Source organism: Ursus arctos, unplaced genomic scaffold (genome assembly GCF_023065955.2).
Source record: "Ursus arctos isolate Adak ecotype North America unplaced genomic scaffold, UrsArc2.0 scaffold_11, whole genome shotgun sequence".
NCBI lineage: Eukaryota > Metazoa > Chordata > Mammalia > Carnivora > Ursidae > Ursus > Ursus arctos.
Window position 1 is genome coordinate 39,301,405 of NW_026622775.1, and position 25,080 is coordinate 39,326,484.

Below are 25,080 nucleotides of genomic sequence, written 5' to 3' on the forward strand. Positions count from 1 at the left end.
ATGCTACAGAGTATATAATAATGCCAGGCATCGTGTACAGAGCAAAGAACTCACATGCTCTCAAAAACAAAGACGAGAATTAAATGCCCGTGTTCTGGCAACATAATCAGAAAGTGTGGGTGTCAACCATCTTATTAATAAAATGGTTCCACCAATGTTTCATCCCAGAAGTGAAAAAATACTTGGAAGAGGAAGGGTTAGAATTTGAAGTCCTATTATAGACAATGTACCTGGTCACCTTGAAACCTGAATTTTGGTTTGAAAATGAAAATGTTAAGGTTGTATTTTTACCTCCACATATAACCTCACTGCTTCAGCCCCTTGACCAGGACATCATTTGGTTTGTCAGGGCCACAGCCATCCATCTGGTATCTGATTACATTTGACCAGCAACTGATGAAGAGCCCAATCTGGACATAATACAATGCTGGAAATCATTCATTATTGCTGATGCAGTAACATTCATTCATCAAAGCTGCAATGGATGAATTAAAACCAGAAACTATAAATGCCTGCTGGAAGAACCTATGAAGTCATGAATGATTTTAAAGGCTTCCCAGGGTTGATGGAGAAGTTGGGAAAATCATTCACTCAGCAAGACAAGTTAGTGGAAAGGATTTGCTGAAATGCTTAATGATGAAGTGGAAGAATATATTAGAAGCCACTGAAAAATGTTAACAAATGAGGAATTAGGAAAACTTTTTGAATCATCTACAGAGGAAGAAGAAATGGAAGGAGAACCAGCAATGTGGACATATAGAAATTTGCCTAAGTATTTCAAATGGCACAAACACTGAAGGAGAAAATTATGGAATATGATCCTTGGAACGGAGCATTTAAGTCACACATCTGATCACCAAAGGATTACAACTTCTGCAGCAACACTTTCATGCATCTAAAATAAAGTCAACAACTCCCATTACAATGTTCTCCCAAAAGGTTTTCTGCAAAAACAACCTTCCAACTATCGAGCATCCCCAACCATTGACATCACGTGCTCCTGACATCCAGCCACCAACATAGCTATGGCTCAATGATCCAGGGTCACCTAAAGCAGATGATCCTCCTTCTGATGTATTGCCACAAGGTCAATAGTAGCCATAATGCAATATCACAATGCCTACATCTATACACCTCACCTCATTCATCACATAGGCATTTTATCATCTCAAATCACAGGAAGAAGAAAGATGAATACAGTAAGATACTTTGAGAGAGACAGACCACATTCACATAACTTATGATAGTATATTGTTATACTTGTTCTATTTTATAACTATTTATTATTGTTAATCTCTTACTGTGCCTAATTTGTAAATAAAACTTTATCATAGGTATGTATGTATAGGAAAAAAACGAAGTACATACAGGGTTCAGTACTATCCATTGTTTCAGGCATCCACTGGGGGTCCTGGAACAAACACATTCTCTCCGGGTAAGGGGGAACTAGTGTAGTGCGTTACATAGAACTGACCTTCTCTGCTGGTTATACTCAGTTTAAGGAATTTCTCTTGTATTTCCATTGCCCTCTTCAGAGCCAATAGATGATATATATTTTTGCTATCACAAATTACCTCATGCATTTCTGTATTCATGATGTTCTTGCCAGTATTCACTTAAGTTACAACTTAAGTCAACTTATGTTGACTATCAACATATTCTTTTTAACCATTTGACATGAGACTCTTCATTCTAAAGATAAAGTGTAATTTTGTGTAATATATTTCTTTGTCACCTTCTAGCTATATTCATGACCAGCAGACAAACTTTCAACTGGCCATTTAAAAAGATAGGTTAGGGGCACCTGGCTGGCTCAGTCAGAACAGTGTGGAACTCTTAATCTTAAGGATGTGACTTTGAGCCCCACGTTGGATGTAGAGCTTACTTACATAAACTTTTTTTTAAAGATTTTATTTATTTATCTGAGAGTGAGAGAAAGAACACAAGCTGGGGGCAGGGCAGAGGGAGAGGGAGAAGCAGACTCCCTGCCCAGCGGGGAGCCTGACATGCTGCTCGATCCCAGGACCCCAGGATCACGACGTGAGCAGAAGGCAGATGCTTAACCGACTGAGCCACTCAGGCACCCCTAACTAAATAAACTTCTTAAAAAATAAGTATATAAATAATAAAAAGATAGGTTAAAAATATCATTTTATGTTAAAATTTCAAGAGCAAAAGATGGTTTATATAATACATATTTCAGGGGCGCATGGGTGGCTCAGTAGGTTAAGTCCTGGATTCTTTATCACAGCTCACGGTTTGATCTCAGGGTCATGAGTGCAAGCCCCACACTGGATTATACACCCAGTACAGAGCCTAGTTTAAAATAATAATAATACACATTTCAATTCAAAGCAATGTACACTTTCATAAAGTACATCCTGAAGGTGCCACAGGGAGTATCTTTCTTTATTATACAGATTTGCAGTCAAATCTGTTCTAAATAGTGCTTTGTATCTCCTAAGCAAACCAACTTGTTTACTCTTTATTCTGTAAATACTAGAAATTCTTTCAAAATTCTGACTTTGATTTTGAAATTTCTCTTTGATTTACTTCAATACTCTAAAAGCTAAATGGCAACTAAGCAATTATCCTTGTTGTTATCTTTTTTGGTACTGTTTTTCCTAAAGGTATTTGTGACTGATAATTCCTAATTAATTACCAGATATTGTTCTAAATTACCCAGCTAAAAGACTAGTCATTAATCTTCACAATCATTTGACAGCTAATCTATAGCTGTTTGTAATGTTTGGAAAGCACTTCTATAAACTACTATAGAGTTAAAGATACTCTTGAGCTAATAACTACAACATCTATTTTGCCATTACTTTCAGCTTAATCTGTACTCAAATTTACTAATTAGGAGATAAAAGATTAATATAATACATCAAAAGATTAACATTATTAATCCATATATTTAAAAGATTTTAACCTATAAAAACTGAGACTTTTAAATGTTAGGCAAAGTTTAGGAACTGGCCTTCTTTTTCAAGCAAATGCATCTTTTCATGGTATGTTATTTTCCTATGGAAATATCAGCTGAATATGACACACTAACTTCTAATTCTTAGGATGCCAATATTTCATAGCTGATAAACATCTTTAAAAACAGCTGAATCTTCCTATATGGGATATCAATCAGCATAGCTCAAAATGATCACTACCACACAACAGATCTTTTACAGAGGCTCTAATCCCACAGCTTGCAACAACAATGGTATAAGGTAATAGATACAATAAAGTCAATTATTTATAAGGTTATAAATATTTACTCATCTATTTTATACAAAGCATCTTGGTTACAAATCTGAATATTCCAGTTAAACCTAAGTTCTTAAATGCTACCTTAATACAACCTTAATGGAGGGGTATCAAGTATAAGGCTTAGGCTATCCTAAGAAAACTACTTAAGAGAATTAGTTATTTTAAAAAAAGAGAGAGAGAGGAAGAGTTAGTTATTAAAAAAAATAAATAAATAAGCTAAAAAAAAAAAAGGTGTTTTGTTTTGTTTTTTGTTTTTAGTAGGCTCCACATCCAGCACAGAGCCCAAGGCAGGGCTTGAACTCGTGACCCTGAGATTGAGACCTGAGCTGAAATCAACAGTCAGACACCTAACTGACTGAGCCACCCAGGCGTCCCATAAAAATACATTTTTTAATTTAATAACAAAGAGAAACAATTCTGTGAGGAAAACAAGTCCTATATATAATATGCACTATACATTCACCACATAATAAACTTAAAAGCACTGTTTGAATAGGGTAATAGATTTTGACAGGGTTCAGAACGCACTACCACAGAATATGGCACACTGGCATACTGAATATTTTAAGATGAAGGAAATTTGAGAGAAAGCAGTTGCAGGAGGAACTCCCTGACCTCTCTGATCTCCTTCGCTCTCCCTAAACCCCAAAGGAAAGGAGCATTCCTTATGCCAAAGAGAATCCAAATGAACAGGTCTTACTAATTTTCCCCCAGTTTACTACCCTTAGTTCATACCCTCTGTCCTATTGCGTTTTTCCATGACTTTCCACTCTTCATCAAACCTAGTATAAAAATACTCAGGCTTAACCCTTTCTTTGGGTCTTTCATTTTCTTATAATATGCTTTTTTTCTGTTAATCTCTATTTGTCAGTTTAATTTTCAGGCCCAGCCAGGGACTCTAAGAGGGTCAAGGAAAAGCTTTTCCTCCCCTACAATTCACATGATTCAAATATAAAACAGTATACAGGGGCGCCTGGGTGGGGTAGTCGATTGAGCCTCTGACTCTTGGTTTCCAGCTTAGGTTGTGATCTCAGGTTCGTGAGTTCGAGCCCTGTGTCAGACTCTGCGTTTAGCGAAGGGTCAGCTTCAGATTCTCTCTCCTTTTTCCTCCGCCTGCCCTCTCATGCTTTCTCTCTCTAAAATAAATAAATAAATCTCAAAAAAAAAAAAAAACAGAACAATATGTAGTATGTTTCCTTCCTACCACTGGTCCTCACCTGCACAATTCCCAACAATCAGGCGATCCGTTATTAATTTACTATGTATCTTCCCAGGGTATTTTCATGCATATACATACACACAAACATAAATTCTCATTTTCCTACTTGTTTTACTAATACGCACTACACATACTGTTCCATACTTTTTGTCACTTATATCTTAGTGAACTATCTCAGGATCATTTTAATTTGCAGTCCCTTACAAATGAGTAAGTTGAGCCTCTTTTTATATACCTAAAGTAATTTTTTTTGAAAGAGAAAGCACACTGCGGTGGTGTGGGGGGCAAGGTGAGAGACAGAATCCTAGTAGGCTCCACACCCAGTGCAGAGCCTGACGCTCAATCTCATAACCCTGAGATCATAACCTAATCTGAAATCAAGAGCTGGACGTGTAACCAACCGAGCCATCCAGGCGTCCTATATTAATTTTTAACTTAGTTTTCTATGGCTTGTTTGATCATCTCTTTTGTCCATTTTCCTATTGGGCTTTCTTTTTCTATCTTTTTCTAGGACGACTTTATATGTTAGCAATGTTACCTTTGCTCTGGTTCTAAATATTTTTTTCCAATTTGTCATATGCCTTTGACTTTGTTTACGGTATTTGGTTTGATTTTTGAACACAAAGAGTTCTGTTTTAATGCAGTAAAAACTATTAGCCTTTCTTTTCTCTTTAATGCTTCTAGATTTTAAATTATAGAAAATTCTTACACAATCTAAGATTACAGAATAGTCTATATTTTCCTTTAGTACTTATTTATGGCTTTCCTCCCCACCATTTAATTAATCCATACTTCAAATTTCCTGATGCTCCAACTTTTTTTCCCATAGGTCAATCTTCTAGTTCCCAACACCATTTATTGAATAGTCTATCTTTTCCCTGCTGCCTTGAGATGCATCAGTTATAATATACTAAAGTCCTTATGAAATTTCATGTATTTCTGGACTTTCTCCTCTGCTCCCCTGGTCAGCCTATCTTGTCATGTATCAATACTACATTTTTTTCAATTACTGACATTTGGTAATATGTTTTAGTATTTGGTAGAGTCAATCCCCTTTCATTACTTGCTACAGTTTTCCTGGATATTTTTATGTATTTTGTTGTACTTTTCCTTAATAATTAGCTTTGACAATTAATTAGATTTCTCCCCACAAAAAGAAAAATGATTGGCTAGTATTTTCTTGATATTTCACTAAGTTTATAAAATGTCCAAGAAGAAATGTTAAGTTATTACAACTTTATGATAATGAGTCTTCCTATTCTAGGAAATATGTTTTTCCATTTGTTCATGCTTTCTGTGTATCCTTTGGGAATATTTTAAAGACTTTTTCAAGTAATTTGAAGTACAGTTTAGGGACATATACAATATATTACTGGAAATATACAGAAATTACATAATTTGCCTACAAATACCTGGAAGCACCTCGAAGTAGCAGGATGATGCTGACATTCAAGTTTGGACTTCAATAATAAATATTAATTTGCAAAATAGAAAAGGATTAAGGACAAAGAGAGATGACATGCAGAAAAAATTTTAAAAGGTGTATAAGAATGGATGGTCAGGGGCGCCTGGGTGGCACAGTGGTTGGGCGTCTGCCTTCGGCTCAGGGCATGATCCCGGCGTTATGGGATCAAGCCCCACATCAGGCTCCTCCGCTGTGAGCTTGCTTCTTCCTCTCCCACTCCCCCTGCTTGTGTTCCCTCTCTCGCTGGCTGTCTCTATCTCTGTCGAATAAATAAATAAAATCTTTAAAAATAAAAAAAAATTAAAAAAAAAGAATGGATGGTCAAAGAACATGGTTCATTTAAGACACTGAGTTATTCAGTAAAGCAATAAAATTAAAGCATTTCTAGGAGTGGTCAGCAATAAAAACAGTAAGTAAGCATGTACATGGTAAGCAGGTATTAGACTATTAAAGGCTTTGCAAACCATGAGAAGGAGACAAAACTTTATTTATCCACGACTTGAAATGGCAACTATATGATTTACCACAGAGAAATTAAGAAATTATTTTCAAATGGATCTGACTTGTATACCGTACTATTCTATTCATACACAGGTTAAAATAAACCATCTACAAAAAAATTTAAAAAAAGAATTTAAAAAAATGAACACAGCTATATACAATCTGCCAAGGAAATATAAAAAGCCAATTTTAAAGTAGGAAAACTATATTTTTGCTAACATGGACAATGACTCACTCCTTGACCAAACTTTGGTCAGGTTCCTCTGAACCCTCTTCTCAACCAGGCCCTGTCCTTGCCAGACCTGCATCTCTGAGTTTCAGCAAGAATCCTGCTAAGTCAGGTTAGAGAGAATCCCCACCCTCAATATCTGATCACCCTGAAATCTGATCGAATTTCTCAACCCCACCATCCCCCAAGAGACACCTGATCAACCCAGACTGCTTTCAGAAAGAAGTCTGTTTAACCATCATCGCCCTGCCCCAGATGTTTCCTCTTAGTAATTTTCCACCCACTGAGACTCTTCCCTACTCCTACCCTGCTCCTTAGCTATAAATCCCCACTTTTCCTTGTTGCATTCAGAACTGGGCCAGTTATACACCCAGGTGTCTTTTCCCCTGTTGCAATAGTTCCTGAATAAAATCTTACTTTAGTGCTTTAACTGATGACACTGGTTCTCTTTAAAAGTATCATATATATATATATATATAAAATTATATAGAATTCTACACATAATGCTATATTAAATAATGCTATTCATTCTCAAAAGCTTTAAATTAATTTTCAATATATTTTTTAAAATTATCTCCACCAATTTTTCTGAATACAGTTTTGGAGAAATCCAGAATATGAAAAGTAAACTAATTCACTCAATCATTTCTTTCTAGAATTTTAAGTGGTCTAATATGCAGATATTACATCAAAGTTATATCAATTTTTGGTCTGAAGTTCACCTTTTTTTTAGTAAGCAACCCTAATAAATGTAAAAACAAACCTGAATCTTTCATAATATGATTTTGAACAACACTTCCTTATTAATACCAAGTGAAGATGCAATTTTAACAGAGGCTTTCCAGTCACTTAGTACTTTCTTAATCTCTATAAATACCATATTAACACATGGAAACATTGTACGATTTAAAATAAACTTATTTAAAAGAATATATTCTGCCCTCAAACTTCCTTAGAGTAGGAGAATTTCTATGTAAATCCATAGTTGCTCCCCAGTTCCACAACATGCTTAAAAATACACATGTAATAAACACCACGTTAGGCTCACTTTGGAAGGCAATACCAGATATGTTTTTAAATATTTGTAGCAATAGCTGAGATATACAGAATGCTTACTGTATATTGTTTTAAGCACTTGGCATATATTGACACACGTAATCTTCAGAGCAACCCTAAAAGTAGGTAGTATTATCTTCATTTATGTAGATGAAGACAGGAAGCACAGTGACAAAATATCAGTTAATAACTTACTAATCATTTTTTTAAAAAGTCATTTTGACCAATTTTAAGAACTGCCTAGACAAGTGTTCTCACAAAAACCTGGAGTATAGGGGGCGCCTGGGTGGCACAGCGGTTAAGCGCCTGCCTTAGGCTCAGGGCGTGATCCCGGCGTTCTGGGATCGAGCCCCACATCAGGCTCCTCCGCTATGAGCCTGCTTCTTCCTCTCCCACTCCCCCTGCTTGTGTTCCCTCTCTCGCTGGCTGTCTCTATCTCTGTCAAATAAAAAAAAAAATCTTTAAAAAAAAAACCTGGAGTATAAATTCTTACAAATTTTTAGATAGTAATTTAGCAATACCTTTTAGAACATTTTATTTATTTACTGATTGACTGACTGAGAGAGCGTGCACTCACATGCGAGCAGGGTGGGGGGTGGAGGCAGAGGGAGGGAGAGAATCTAAAGTGAGGCTCAATCCCACGACTCTGAGATCATGACCTGAGTCGAAATCAAGATAACGATGCTTAACCAACTGAGCCACCCAGGAGCTCCTATTAGAACCTTCTAATACATGTGCAGACTCCTGGAATTATAGGAATTTATCCTACAAAATAGGAGATATTTATATAAAAACAGACCCAACACTGCTCAAATATAAATAAAAGTTAAACTACAGTGTTTATGCAGGACGTTATAATATAAATCAACAGATTTTTAAATTGGAGAATGTTAGAATATGGAAAGTAAACTTAAATTATTTACTCAATCAGTCCTTCCTACAATTACAAGTAGGCTGACAGCATTCAGATGTTACATCAAGCTCAGCTTTTGCTCTTAACTTTACTTCTCTACAATATGATGTATTATATATACCTAATAATACACAGTCACTGAAATTCATATAAGTGTGAATAACTTTTACTCACTTATTATTTTAAGTCACAGACCCATTCTACTTCGTGGCAATATAGGACTAGACAATATACAGTATCTTAAGTTTTGAGTTTTATTTGTTTAGAAAAAAAAGTTTTTGAATAGTTCTCATAATTCAGGATATTCTAAATGCCTTAATTTAAATTTTAACTAAAGATTAGAAGCAATCTAGCATACCAAGTGAAAACAGTATTAATTAATTACTCAAAATAGTGTTCCATTTAAAGCATTTTAAAAAATGACAAGAGGAGTGCCTGGCTGGCTTAGTCGATACAGCACAGGGCTCCTGATCTCAGGGTCAGGAGTTCAGGCCCCATGTTGGGCATACAGCCTACTTAATTTAAAAAAGAAAAAAAATGAAAAAGAAAAAGATAAACAATAACAACTTAGAGAACACATAAGAAAATAATGAAATTACAAAGGTTACTCTTAACAGGTACATATTTGAAACCTTAAGACCAAAGTAAACAACACAGGGCAGTTATACTAGAAGACCCTATTACTGCTTATAAAATCTAGTTCAGCTGTTGGAGGAGAGAGATACAGTGACAAACAGCTTCCCTGCTACAAAGGTGGCAGGAAATCTATCAAACTGGACAATAAAATTGCAATTGAGTTTCTTTGGCTTTTTATAGCAGCTGAATGTATCCTGATGTAACTCTGCAAAAGCTATACAATTCTGCAACATTAGTTTTTTACACACCAGTACTTTATCAAGAACCATGTTATAAATTTATGATATTGAGATTTTAAATGGCTGCAAGAAGAAAAAATAAGCATCACTTCAGTATTATATATAAAAGTATAAAGCTTTAGAATGAATATTTTCAGAGAAAAAAATGCAGTTCCAATACTGGAAGAATTTTTAACAGCATGCTACAAATTGTTCACCTACTTACTCAATCACTTCAGCTCCATCTTAAACTTTAGTAAATATTGATTTGAAGCACCTTAGAATGTCAGTCGTCCATTTTAAAAATAGATGTCAAGATATTAAAAATCCAAAAATAATTAACATAGCAATATTCAAATAAATTATTATGTATAAACTTTATGAGAAAAGCTTTTCATCAATGAAAAAACTCACACAAAGAATAAAACTAAAAGACATTTATTCAAAAGGATAAAAACCACAAAAACCAATTTTTAACTCTAAGCTTTCTTTTCCCCCCTCACAGGGTTAAGTAAAGCTTTAGCATTTATTTTTTAAAGTATACTTTAGCAGCAAAAAGTTCTAAGTTCAGTTTTATTCAGATAAAAATTATCTAGAATTGACTTAATCAGCATTTATTCCATTTTATAATCTTAATCCTAACACTTGATTCAAAGACTGGTTCTTGAACCAAAACAGGCAAAAGAGGCCTCTCCATAAAGTAACTATTTTCTTGGTAAAGGTTTTCATATCTGCTTGAAGCCATAAGTCACTGGAGTAAAGAAAAAATATAAACTAATTAAAACTGTGTATGTAAACTATGTATAATATATAAGCTATAAATACATATAAACTATATGTAATACATACATAAACTATACATATAAAACATACAAAGCATACTTTGGGTGTTTTGTGCATAAATTTAGTCTAAAAAATACTGATATCAGAACTACGTAAGAATAGTTTATATTTCTTCCTTCAATATTCTCTGCACCATATGTTTCCAGAATGACAAAAAGGGTTTTCTTAATAATAATTTTAAAAAAGGATTAAGGGGTCTTAACTGGGGTCCATATTCAATTGATGTAGAATTCCTCTATATCTGGGATACTTTCTGAAGAGTTTATTGTATCAACAGCCTAGTGTAAAGGCAGGAAGGGAAGTTAGTAAAAACAATTCCCTGTACACTCAGAGGGGCACTCAAAATCAGGGTACATAAGAAAGGCTGACTTCAAAAACACAGATTTCTGGGAACATTCCATGAGACTGAGATTAAGATTCTGAGGTGAGGTTCAGGAGACTACAATAAAATACACAACCCATGTTACTCTGATGAGTGACTCCCAAACCCTACTGTCTGTGGTGATGACATAGGTGCTTTAAAAGACAGTGGCTGAAGCTATTTCATCCATCAATGATAAGAGAAGACTGAGACACTAAGGCACACACAGGGTGGCATGGTACCATGTGACAGCTGAACTAAATAGCCCCAAACAATGATGGTGTGGGTCTTTAATGTGCAACTGCAAACTACTTAGCTCTATTCACAGCTCTACGGGAGATAAGAAGTTGTATACAAACTTTTGCCCTTGCTGATGAGACTTTACAATGAACCACCAAAATAAAACATAAGAACTCACTTTTAACCAGTAATATAATATGAGCGATTACAGGATCATCCATAATTAAATACTAGTCTACATTTGCCCTATTACTCATTACCACTCTTCTTTGTGTACTAAACCCCAAGCAAACCAACAATTCACCATGCTTTTTACTCAGTAACACCACCTCTATACCTTCATGTATGTCGATTTCTCCACCAGTGATTCTCATCACCCCAAATTCTACATGCCCAAATACTACTTACCCTTCAAAGCTGTCATCAAATGACCTCTTTTCTACAAACCTCTCAGATGCCCTCATGTGACGCTATCGTTTCACTGTATCTCTTCTATGGCACTTATTCCTTCCTGCCTTAGTTTTTCAATCTTTTTTTAATTATATTATCTCCCATATTAGAAAGTAATTTCTTTCAGGATAATATGTGTTCCCGATTCATCCTTCTATCTTACACAGTAGTTGGAAAGTACTCAAATAGAAGAAGGTAGGAAGAAGAAAAGGAAGTAGTGGAAAGGAAAAAAAGAAAGAATTAAGGTAGAAAGGGGAAGAAAAGTGGTGGGCAACTGGAGTAAGACCTAGACACAGAGTAACTGAAAATGAACGAGAGAGACCAAGAGTACCTAACCGAGAGAGAGAGAGAGAGAGAGAGAGAGGTGGGGGAGGAGAGAAGCAGAGACAAAACAAACACAGATTCAATGAGGACAAAACAGAAAAAAAGAAACATAGGCTAGGGGAAGGGAGAAGGTAGGGGTACAGAATGGATGGAGAAATGCTGAAGGGAAGAACAGAGAGGGATAGGAAAGATAGTGTGGTTAAAAGAAGAACAAGCAAAGGGGGACAGTGTTAGCTGGCAGTGATAGAGGGCAGTACAGACTGCACTAGGAACCCATGATCAAAGCAATAGTTAGAGAAGAGGGTGGAGAAGACTGATTAGCTGAAGACTAGGGAGTGAGAGGAGGCAGAGGAGGAGAGGGGGAGAGGAAGAGAGGAAGTGAGAGGAAGGGGAAAAGGAGGGAGAGAGACACTTAAGATACCAACAGAAAATTAAGTGCTGTGAATTCATACAGAATGTGAATTCATTCATACACACTGTATGAAAAACTGTCATATAAGTGATTTAGCTAGCTAAATCCTGAAAAATACAAAGGATTTTGGTTAAGTACAAAGGAACACAAAGCCTATGCCATGAATAAACAAAAATGAAGATTTAACAAAGAATGATACACTTTAAAAAGACTATAACCAACACAGAGCAGAGATTTTTTGCCAAGTGAAACAGTGGAAGGTAAGGTATGAAATCCTTTTTTCAAGGGAAAATGAAAGATTAGCTAGAAAAAACTATTTTGTTTAAAAAAAAAACTTACCTTATTTCCTTCTTTATGAAAATTAGAACAAAGTGTTTATGGAGAGAGTTACATTACATTAAGTTATTTTTAGCTTAATAAATCTAGAGGAAAATAATACCTAAGGCTACTACTGACCATTAGAAATATGCAGAGTCAAAGTGATCTAGACATGTATAAAAAACTACATACAAAATCAGTGGGGGGGGGCACTTTAACATAGGCAGAAGACAAAACCTTGCAAAAATAAGAAATCTGAAGTGTCACGGATTAGAGGATGGAACATTACATAGGATCTAGCAATCCTACTCCTACTTATATTTCCTAGAGCAGTGCTCTTTTCAAATTGAAGATAATTCAGCTGGCAGATAACAGAATCAACTTGCGGGGGCATCAGCAGCATTTTTAAACAAAAAAGAAAACATAAGAATGCATCCCTATAAACCAAAGTTTAGTAAGGGCAAATACTGTCTCCTGAAACCTATGTTTCAGGTGTATGGGAGGAGAAGGGTTTGTATGTATGAGTGTGTCTACATACGTATGTGATCACCATAAATTTCTTACTGTGAGCCACAGTTACAAGAAGTACGAAACTGACAACTCTAGTAAAACCATTGCCTTTGCGCACCTCAGTTATTCACAGCACTGTAAACGAATGAACCAAAGCTATAGGTAACAATAAAAAAAAAAACTTAAAAATAAAAGGTCTGACAGAGAAAAAAGTAACAGAAGCGTCCACACAGTATGATGTCATTTTCATAAAATATAAAAATAGGAAAAAATCAGATAATATATCATTTAGGAATACATTTTTTAACTTTTTAAAGATGGAAATGATAAACACAAAATTCAAAATGGTGATTAGGTTTGGGGTGGGGATTGGATAGGGAGAACCACACCACATCTTAAGCTGGGTAGTCACAATTCTTCCATTTTAACACTTCACAGCATATATGCTACACAAATTATTGGGGATATAAGAAATTCCTCATTTTAAAAGTTGGATTTATATCAAACATGAAGTGACTTGGGGCCTGAATTAGTATGCTGATAGTGAGAATGAAAACAAACAGATGACTAGAAAGAACGATAGAGCTTTAACAAAGGAAGATAGCCACTAAACATTTAATTCTATTTTCTGTGATTTTTTTTTTATTAACTTCACATACATAGCCTCATTTACCATTTCTATATTAGACACTGATGGTTAAGAAAAGTTCAGAAACTTGCCTGAATTTATACAACTAAAAATTACTATAAACCAGAATTTAAACCCAGAACTACCCTGTGTCCAAAGCCCATATTCTCTTTATTGCTTACACGAATGGACTGCGTAACTGGATATAAATGCTTAGTCATAAATGCTCAAAAGTTCAAAGATACCTCAGGTACTTCCTAGTCCAACCTCTTTATTTTGTACATAGGAAATTCAAAGACACTGGACTACTGGCCCTAAATACCCTATGGCTTCAGCAGTTCTCAAGATGGTTTTGTCTGGGGATGCTTTACAATATTAAAAAGTACTGAGGCTCCCCAAAACTTTGTATTTATATGAAGTATATCTATTACTACTTGTCATATTAGAAATTAAGAATAAGGAATTTTACAAATATTAATTCATTTCAAAATCACAATAAAGTCATTACATATTAATATAAACATTTCTTTAAAAATGACTTTTTCAAAACAAAAAATAATAATGAGAAGAGTGCTAGGATTTCACATTTTTGCAAATCTCTTTAAATTCTAGCTTAATAGAAGATGGTTGCATGCTAATATCTGCTTTTATATTCAATCTACTATATACTGTTTCAGCTTACGTATATGAAAAAAATCCACTTTCAAATAGATGTGTAACTGGGAAAGGAGGACCTCATACCTTCCTAAAAAGGTCTCCCAGGCTCCTGATGTCTTCAGGCCACACTTTTATAATATTACTGCTCTAAAGGTTATATTCCTCTAGCCATCCTTCTTAAGGACTTGAACAAAGAGAAGTGCATACAAAAGCACTGAATTAACATCCACCATCTTGAAAATCTGAAAAATCTCATTTATACTGGCACTCTGCTAACCTAGAATTCCCCCACATAGATCTGAAATACAATCCAAATGTACATAAGACCCAAACTCAATCCTATTTTTCTCACGATCTTTTGTAAAGAGGAAAACAATACTAGCAGAAAATTAGTCCAGATTGCAGGAGACTTCTATAATAAAAACCAAAAGATCTGGGCACCAGCACAAACTAAATTAAGTTAGACAAGAGATGGCAAACAGTTTCTGTAAAGTACCAAGTAGTAAATATCTTAGGCTTGGAAGCCATACAGTCTCTGTTGCAAATATTGAATACTTGTGGCATGAAAGCAGCCAGAGAAAAATATATAAATGAATGGAAGTGGCTGTGTTTCGATAAAACTTTATTTATAAAAATACATCAGGCTAGATTTGACTCTCAGGCCATATTTGGCTGAACCCGGCCTTAGAGTAAACTGGTAAGCTCAAAAATGGAGTGATTAAAAGGCATTTTATAAAATCAAATCTTTTTCTTATTTAGCATTGGATGATTCTCAAACGTAAATCAGTAGAGTGGTATCTTCCAATCTAAGCTATCTTTGTAAATCCTTATGATAATAATGTAACCTTCTCTCATTAAGTAAGGAGAAAGCAGAATAAATAACTCTTAAGTACCTTCAAATAACTAAAAGTTATTCAAACACCTAAAAGTACGTATTTAGGAAATGACAATATATTCCAAAAGAATAGCAAAATATATCAGAGAAATAACTATGATACTCAATAAAACATTTAAAGATATATCAAATTTATCATTTCTAATCTTTATTCCTTCTAGTGAATTTATAATTTATATAATTATATAATTCTATTTCTTCTGAATATAGAAAGTTGTTAAACAAGATACGAAATGCATAAACCATAAAAGAAACTAACAAATTTTACGGCATTAATTATTTCAAATGTAAAATTTCCTCAGAAAATACAAACATAAAACTCTAAAAATTAAGTCATTAAGCAACAAATTTGCAGAAGATATTCATAAATAATAGAGCAAGCAAGAGATAAGGCAAGAATATATTTCTAAAGCTCCCATGAAACAGTAAGAAAATATAAATTAGAATTATGGTGATATAGCATTTAAAATTTATCAAATTTGCAAATTTTAAAATTCCAGCCATACCAAGTGATGAGGGGATGAGAAACAATAAGAAATTATACATCACCAGAGAGCATGGAAACAGATATACCACTTCAGAAACAAATTTGCATTATCATTTAATGTTCAACATCTGCATCTTACAAGTCAGCAAGTCCACTTATAGGAATATACAGAGAGGAACTTCTAATCATATACAAAATGTATCAAAAATGCTTATTGACTAGTAAATGGATAAAGCCATACCATGGAATGGAATGGAATACAACACAACTGAGAAAATGAACACAACTACATAGGTCAATGTCAATGAATCTCAAACAATGACAAGTAAAAACAGCAAGCTACTGAAAAATGTGTTTAATATGATACCATTTTTATTAAGTATAAACATGAAAATAAAATTCTTTATTGTTTAGACGTGTGTGTTATTAAAAATATACATACGAAACAGAAATAATGTAAACACCCAAATTAAGGTTAGTAGGGAAAGAGAGAGGGGCTAACGACGACAGACAAAGCGATTGGGATGGAGAACCCAATATCATAAATACTGGTAGATACATTATTCTTTATACCTTTTTGTGTGCCCAGAATATTTCATAAACAATTTCAAACAAAAGCTACACATAAATAACTACACTGGCTTAGGTTAAAAATAAAAAAGGACTAGCAGATTCTTCCAAATTAATTTTTTAATTGACTGTAATGTAAGCAAAGGGCAAACATTAGCCTGAGCTTTTCTATTTACTCAACCACCTTACATTATTAGAATAACTTCTCATCTTTGAATATACTGCGCCACCTTGTGTTCAAAAGCTTCAAACTACCCTAAAATTTAGAGACTCCTATCTGCAAAAATGGCTACTTTAAAATATAACTTTCCTAAGGATGTACTCTATGGTAACTAACATAATAAAAAATTATTATAAAAAATAAAAATAAAATATAAAATATAACTTTCTTTATGCTGTGGTGTGAGGTTTCACTTTATTAAGTTAAGCATACATAAAAATGACATTTGAAAAACCCATTTTGATTCTAAAGAAATTGGAAAAACTTTATTTTCTTTTTAGTGATTCCCTTTAATTGTTCCTTTCACTGTGCTTTCAGAGAATAATGAGTAAAATCAAAATTATAGACATTTAAAACACTAAAATACATTTTCATTAAAAAACTTACCTTTGAATGTGTGATTGATAAGGTGTCTACCCACACACGCCAGCCACCCCACTCATATTTGACTGCATGGTAAAGTAGGATTCTGAATATGGCATATACCATTTCTGTTATCTTTTGCTCATCAGAATTCTTAGGATTGAAATAGCAAAGAGAAAGCATCCACTCTTGCCATACAGAACACTGTAGCAAGCTCCTGAAAATTATAAGAGGATACTGAATTACTGGGGGGGGGGGGGGGAACATCTCTAAGAATTCTAAAAAGTAAAAGTTTAAAACAAAATCAACCAAAAAAGGCACCTCCATGTACGTATTAAAACAATTAAAGACGGTCGTACTGAAAACTCAATTTAAATGTATGGTACATTATTTATATACCCTAATGAAAAAAGCTTATGGAAAATTCATTTCACAGTATTTTTTAAAACAATTCTTATTAGAAAAAAATTGGTTTATTCAAACCTGGACTTGAATAGTGCAAGTAATTGCTTTCTGATCCCACTTACCTTCTGTTTTCTCTACTGTTATTAAAAAGTTTAATCATGTCAGAAAGAAAGGCTCTGCGAACTTCCATGCTCTCTGGGCACTGAGGAGAATTTCGAAGTAGGGTTGCAATTACTTTTAGTATCTCTGTAAGACAATTCATAAATTAGTAAAAACTAAAACATCACAAAAAATTCATAATGGAAAATCATTAATATATTTCCCTAGTTTTCCTGACATATGTATCTACTGAAAACATCTGTTTTTGTGTTATGAAAAAATAATCATCTGCAGAAAAGAATGACAATACATTCATTAGAAAGCATCCATAAGAAAGGGATTTTTTTAATTTTGTCATTACAAATGTATAAAAGTTGAATTTTAAAAATTTTAAAAGTTGAATTTTACCTTAAATCAAATTAAATTATAAATGAATTAAATAATAGTAAAACTACTGACAACTCTCACAATCTCTACAAAATAGTAAAGTTGATCTTAAAAAAAAAAAAGCTATAATCAGAATTTCAGAAAAACAGAAAAAATTCTCAGCTTTTTCAGCAAAATTCCTGGTATGCATATAACCTTTCCTTTATAATGAATTTTAAAAGCTATCAAGATTTTCAACACCCCAAATAAATACAAAGGAAACTGCTACTGTAATGGTCTTAAATATAACACTGTCTAAATTTCCAATACTTAGCTTTAAGGAAAAAAAATTCTTTAAAATATATACTTAAATACAGAACTTCAAAGAAACAAAAACAGCTATAACCCCGAATCTAAAGTTAAATAATATATAAGTTTTTACCCAGTTACAATTTAGAACTTCTAAACTAGCCTTTTGCCAAGGGTTTTGGTGATTTTGAAGCAGTAAGTACAAAATAGCAAATATGAAGATACTTTATCATACAATGAAAGACATTTGGGGAGTAATTTCCGAATTCTTCTAATGAAAAACTGAAAATGTCTCTACCTGAACAATGATTACAATGATGATGATAATCATAATAACAATAATGGTGATAAATAACAATAGCCACTAATTTTAAGAAATACGCTATTTGAGGCACTGTTTTATGAAAATACGGGTATTAACCCATATACAACGATAGCTAAATATTGTTATTATGCCCATTTTAGAGATAAGAAAACTGAGGCACACAGAAATTAAGTAATTTACCCAAAGTCACACAACTATTAAAACAATCAGACAAGATGAAAAGCCAGGGAGCCTATGTTTTTAAACACTATACTATATGGTATGTCTTTTCTGAGACAGTATATTACATAGATAATATACTCTAAAATTCTTACTTCAATAAGCCATCTTCCCCATAATCACATAAAAATATTTTATATTTATATACATATACTCAAGATTTTTTTTTTAACTCTCTAAAATGATGACATCAAGTCTCCCTGAAGGCTGAGGAAAATTAAACTTCAGACATGTGTTTTTAAAACTAGTACTGAAAGAGAACACCACAAACACAACTCACCACCCAAAAGGTAATTAAATTTCAAAACTCTACAAACCAGTTATTCTAATGTCAATAATCTTAAAAAGTAAGATGAAAAATGTACACTTTATACAAGTGCTTAAGAAATCTAAATATCAAAGAAAAGACTGTTAAACAAGACTAAGTTCATAAACAATAAAGAAAACAGATATTTTTCAGTTCCAAACTTGGTATTCTCAACTTGACAATAATTTAAGATGAAAGCTAAGTCCATGGTTCATGTAATTTGGCCTGACATCACTAAATAGTGCAATCAAAACTTTACTGAAAATCTGAACATACATTAAATCAATATCTTACACATACAATTCTTCAAAACCTATATATAAACATTTCCATATAACCTAAGGTCAACTTGAAGTTATATTCAACATTAACCAAAAATAAGACTAGTATTATATCATTGCCTATAATGAAATATTCCTTGAACAGTATGTTTTCAACAGTATCAACTTCACATTTTCCCCAGTGACTTTCTTTTTATTAGTAAAAGGTAGTTATTAAAAGTATAAAAAAGGAGGGAGAAATGGGTGAAAGTACTGAAAGGATACAAACTTCCAGTCATAAGCTGGGTAAGTTCTAGGAATCTAACGTAGAATATGGTGACCACAATTAACAATACTGTATTGTATAATGGAAAGTTACTAAGAGGACAGATCTTAAAAGTCCTCAGCACTACACACACAAAAAATCATAACTCTGCAGTGACGGATGTGTTAACTAACTTTACTGTGTAATCATTTCACAATATGTAGGTAAATCAGATCATGAGGTTGTACACCTTAAACTTATACAACATTGTATGTCAACTGTATCTCCATAAAGCTGGGAAAAACAAAAACAAAAATAAAAGTATATAAAATACATACGAGGATTTTGTATCTTTACTGAAGAATCAGGATCCGGATGCTGTTTGTGTATCACTTGAGTACAAATATGCTCTATAAGAATCTACAGAAGTAAAACAATAGATTATATTAGCATAATCACTGTTTTACCATGGCTATTAATGAACTTTAAGTACAGCACTAATCAATATTAAGTATACAATCCAATGCTATCATACTAAATATATTCTGCATTATATAAAATAAATAATTTCAACCTTATAACTCTATTTTTACTTAATTACAAAATGAGACATCAAATAGTCAATACAACAGAGGAAATACTTAACAGAGATGTTCATACTGTTTAACAATTCACAGATTAAAATATTTAAGATGCAGCCACATCTCCTTTATATAACTAATTTCAAAATTGTATATCTAACCTAAATTACCTTATTTCACCTAGATACTATCAACTAAATTATACAGGTTTTCTCAAAATAAGAAATTAGTTAAGATTAAATTCTAAATATATTCCTACCTCAAACAAAACATTATATGTGGTCATTGTGATTAAATTTGTCTGAAGCATGAGTCTTTCTGCTAGCAATGAAAATAATCCATGTCCAAGCATGACCTCAGCTTTTCTTCTGCGATTTCATAAAAAGAAATAATCAAATGCAGAGTATTATTATCCACTATTTAGAATGCAAGCTGGATGAAGAAGACACAAAAATGTTTTTCACATCATCAACAAATTCCAACTTAATAACTCTTCTAATTTTCTTCAACCTAGAACTCATAAGGTCACAAAATCTTTAAGGAGAGAAATACAAACTACAGTGTAAGCACGGCTAAAGTTAAAAATACATATATACACAAGACTGGCTATGTCACAGCACAGCAAAAAATCTCCACAAAAATCTCCAAAGCAATTATTTATTAACTAGTTTCTACTCTGCATCAGCACTGAGCTAAGCTCCACTATGGATGATAATCTAAAGCCCAATAAGTCATTAAGTAGAAAAACTACGTGGAGGAAAAGACAGAAGAAAAGAAAACTAAGAAAATGAATACTGTGAAAACAAATATACCAAAATCAAACTTCCAAGCAAAAATTTATGAACTGAAGTATCATAAACTTTAATTCTACTTTGGGATTCATCAAATTTTTTCTGCAAATGGCTGGACAGTAAATACTTTAGGCTTTGTGGACCATATGGTCTCTGTAACAACTCAACACTGCCGCTGTAATCTGAAAACAGCCACCGATAATAAGCAAATAAATGACTGTGGCTGTGTTCCAACAAAACTTTATTTACAGGCAGGCAACTGGAATCCACATAAAGACCACAGTTTGCCAACATTTCTCTATTGCTACAACTGTTAATTTTTATAATAAACCAACCCTGGTATAAGGAATAATAGGTAGGATATGAATATCTATATTCAGCTAAGAAAAGAAAAACACAGAAGTTTTAGTTCTCAGTTATCCTTATAGCAGAATATACTATGACAGATAATGAGGTTAAAATGTCAGCTTTATAGTACAGATAAAGCAAATGATCATCAATCCACACAAAATGAAGTCTCCATGGTTTCTAAAATTCCATTTATACAAATGTATTCTCATAATAAACAAGGAACAAATGGAAATTTAAATTTTATGTAAAAAAAGTATATACTCCTGTTTCCACTTTATTTTTAATATACAGAAATGGGATTACATTTACATAGATTTTATAAATAAAAATGAAGAGAAATTAGAGAAATCACAAAACACAAATACTATTCCAAAGATTTATAAAATAAAAAAGTAATATACCACAGTCCACTTTAGATTTCATGCATACTATACTCACTTTGGTGCCAGGTGTTTTAAAAAATAGCCCATTGCCTTGAGAGCTTGTACTCTGATTCCTTCACTTGTCGATGCCAAAAGTTTATAGATAACACTGAAGGAAATAAAGTTAAAAACAATTTACTAAGTATATTTTCCAAAAGTAAACATTTAAAATACAAAGGTATATATGTGCATTTTAATATATTTATGATTATAAACCTAATCCCAAGTAAGATATGGGTGAATTTAACATACGTTCCTGACACTTAAAAACTTGCTTATCCACTATATGCTGTCTTCAAGAAACCCACCTTACATATAAAGACACATACAAATTAAAAGTAAAAGAATGGAGAAAAATATGACATGCTAACACTAATCAAAAGAAATCAAGAATAGTTACATTAATTTCAAAGAAAGCAGCCGTTAAAGTAAGGTAAGTTATCAGAGATAAGAAGGGCATTGCTTAATGATAAAGGGGGTCAATTCTCTATTGAGACATACTAGTCTGTAACATGTATGTGCCTAACAATAGAGTATAAAACAATATGGTATAAAAATTGATAGAACTGCAAAGAGAAATAATAGATGAATACACTATTCTAGTTGGAGACTTTAAAATTCCTCTCAGAAACAGATCCACTAGGCAGAAAATCAGTAAGGACATAACTGAACTCAACAATACCATCAATTGACTGTCCTTAATTGACATCTATCGACTGTTTCATCCAGTAACAGCGGAACACACATTTTTCTTAAGCTAACACATAACATTCACCAAGTAGACCACATTTAGGCTATAAATCATACCTAAACAAACGTAAAGATTAGAAATCGTATATTGTTTGCCCCAGACAACAATGGGATTAAACTAGAAATAAGAAGTAGCTGCAAAATTCCAAAATATTTGGATATTAAACAACACACTAAAAAAAAAAACCACACACACACACACTAACAACACACTAAAAATAACATGTAGGTCAAAGAAGAAATCTTAAGAAAACATAAATATATTTTAAACTAAATGAAAATGAAAACACAACTTATAAAAATTCATGAAATCCAGCAAAAGCAATGCTTACAAGGAAATTTATAGCATTGAATGCATATATTAGAAAAGAAGAAAGAACTTAAATCACCAATCAGCCTTCCTAGGAAACTAAAAAAAGAAAAGAATATTCAATCCAAAGTAAGCAGGAAAATATAAATAAATATTAGAGTGGAAAACAACAAAAATGAAAATAGGAAATCAATAGAGAAAATTAATGTAACCAAAAGCTGCTTTGAAAAGATCCAGAAAATAGACAAACTTCTAGCCAGGCTAACTAATAACGTAAATAGAGAACACAATTTACTACCTTTAGAAATGAAAGAGGGAACATCACTATAGATCCCATGGACATAAAAAGGATAATAAAGGAATACTATTAATAACTCTATCCCCACAAATTATATAACCTAGATGAAATGGACCAATTCATTAAAAGAGACAATCTGCCAAAACTCACACAACAATAACTGATGATCTAAAAAGGTTTATAACTACTAAAGATAGTGAATCAATAAATAATAACCTATTAAAACAGAAAGTGTCAGACCCAGACAGGTTTCCTGGTGAATTCTATCAAAAATGTAAGGAAGAAATTATGCCAATTCTCTACAATTAGTAGAGTATCGTCCTTCAGAGGATAGAAGCAGAAGGAATACCTTGTAACTCATTCTATGAGCCAACATCATCCAACACCAAAATAAAAAAATAAAAGACATTACAAGAAAACTACAGACCAATATATCTCATTAGCAAAGATGAAAAAATCCTCAAGAAAATATTAACTAATCCAAAGCAAAAAAACAGAACAAACACACATAAAAAGAATTCTATACCATGACTAAGTGAAATTTATCCCCGGGATGCAAGGCTGGTTCACCATTTGTGAATCAATTAGTATAATCTATCATAAAATCAATTAAAGTATTCTATAGATAAGAAAATTACTGGTATCAATACATGCAGAAAAAATATTTGACAAAATCCAACACCCATTCATGTTAAAAACTCTAAACTAGGAATAGAGGGGAATTTTTCTCAAGTTCATAACAGGACTACCATATAAGGACTACCCACAAAAACCCTACAGCTAACATATTTAATAGGGAGAAAGTCCAAGGATTCCCACTAAGATCAGGTACAAGGCAAGGCTGTCCCCTCTACCACTCCCTTTCAGCACTGTACTAGAAGTTCTTGCTAATGCAGTGAGGCAAGAAAAGGAAATAAATGGTATACAGATTGTGAGGGAACACATACATTGTCTTTGTTCACAGATGACATGATCATCAATGAAGAAAATCTAGAACCAACTAAAAAAATCCTGGAACTAATAAGCAATTATACCAAGGTTGGAGAATACAGAGTTAATATACAAAAGTCAACTCCTTTCCTATATACCAATAACGACCAAATGGAATAGGACATTAAAAACACAATACCATTTATAGTAGCACCCCCCAAAATATGTACAAGATCTACATGAGGAAAACTATAAAACTGATGCATAAAACCAAAAAAGAGCTAAGTAAATGGAGAGTAAACCCATATTCATAAATAGGAAGACTCAATATTCTCAAGATCTCAGTTCTTCCCAACTTCATCTATAGATTCAATACAATTCCAATCAAAATCCCAGAAAGTTATTTTATAGCTAAAGAAACTATTCTAAAGTTCATACTGAGAGGCAAAAGCCCAGGACAGCCAACGCAATTACTGATGGAGAGGAACAAAATTGGAAAATCAATGCTACCTGATTTCAAGATGCATTATAAAGGTATAGTAATCAAGACAGTATGATATTGGCAAAAGAATACATGAATAAATCAATGGAACAGAATAAAGAGCCTAGAAATAGACCAACATAAATGTGGTCAACTTCTCATTGACAAAGGAAGGACAAAGGCAGTACAGTGGACCAAAGATACTCTTTCAACAAATGATGCTGGAACAAGTAGATATCCACATTCAAATAAATGAATCTAGACATAAAAATTAACTCCAAATGGACCTAAATGTAAAATGCAATACTATAAAACTCCTAGGAGACAAGAGAAAACATAGAAAACCTTGGGTATGGGGATGCAAGATACAAAACCAAAGACACAATCCACAAAGAAATAACTGATAAGCTGGACTTCATTAAAATTAAAAACTTCTGCTCTGCAAAAAACAATATCAAGAGAATTAGAAGACAAGACAGATGGGGAGAAAATATTTGCAGAACACATATCTGATAAAGAACTGTTACCCAAAATATACAAAGAACTCCTAAAACTCAAGAATTAAAAAAAAAAAAACTATTTAAAAAACAGCCAAAGAACAGACCCTCACCAAAGAAGATACATGAATAGAAAATTAGCATATGAAAAGATGCTCCACATTATATGCCATCAGAGAAATACAAATTAAAACAAGAATGAGACACCACTACACACCTATGACAATGGACAAAACCTAGAACACCAACAACACCAAATGCTGGTGGGGATGTAGAGCAATATGAACTCTCATTATTGGTGGGGATGCAAAATGGTACAGCCACTTTGAAAGAGA

The 25,080-nt window shown here is 33.1% G+C and overlaps 1 protein-coding gene across 5 annotated transcripts in view; it reads right to left on the reverse strand.

Annotated features, from left to right (window-relative positions):
- Nucleotides 1-25,080, reverse strand: part of LRBA (LPS responsive beige-like anchor protein) — a 791,618-nt gene that overhangs the window by 557,367 nt on the left and 209,171 nt on the right. For all 5 annotated transcript variants that reach the window (XM_044384357.3, XM_026499457.4, XM_026499458.4 and 2 more), the window contains exons 18-22: nt 21,496-21,588; nt 20,175-20,283; nt 19,673-19,754; nt 17,307-17,430; nt 16,804-16,996 (exon numbers count right to left, since the gene is read on the reverse strand). In XM_044384357.3, the coding sequence (XP_044240292.2) occupies nt 16,804-16,996; nt 17,307-17,430; nt 19,673-19,754; nt 20,175-20,283; nt 21,496-21,588 (601 nt within the window). The remainder of the gene's footprint in view (nt 1-16,803; nt 16,997-17,306; nt 17,431-19,672; nt 19,755-20,174; nt 20,284-21,495; nt 21,589-25,080) is intronic.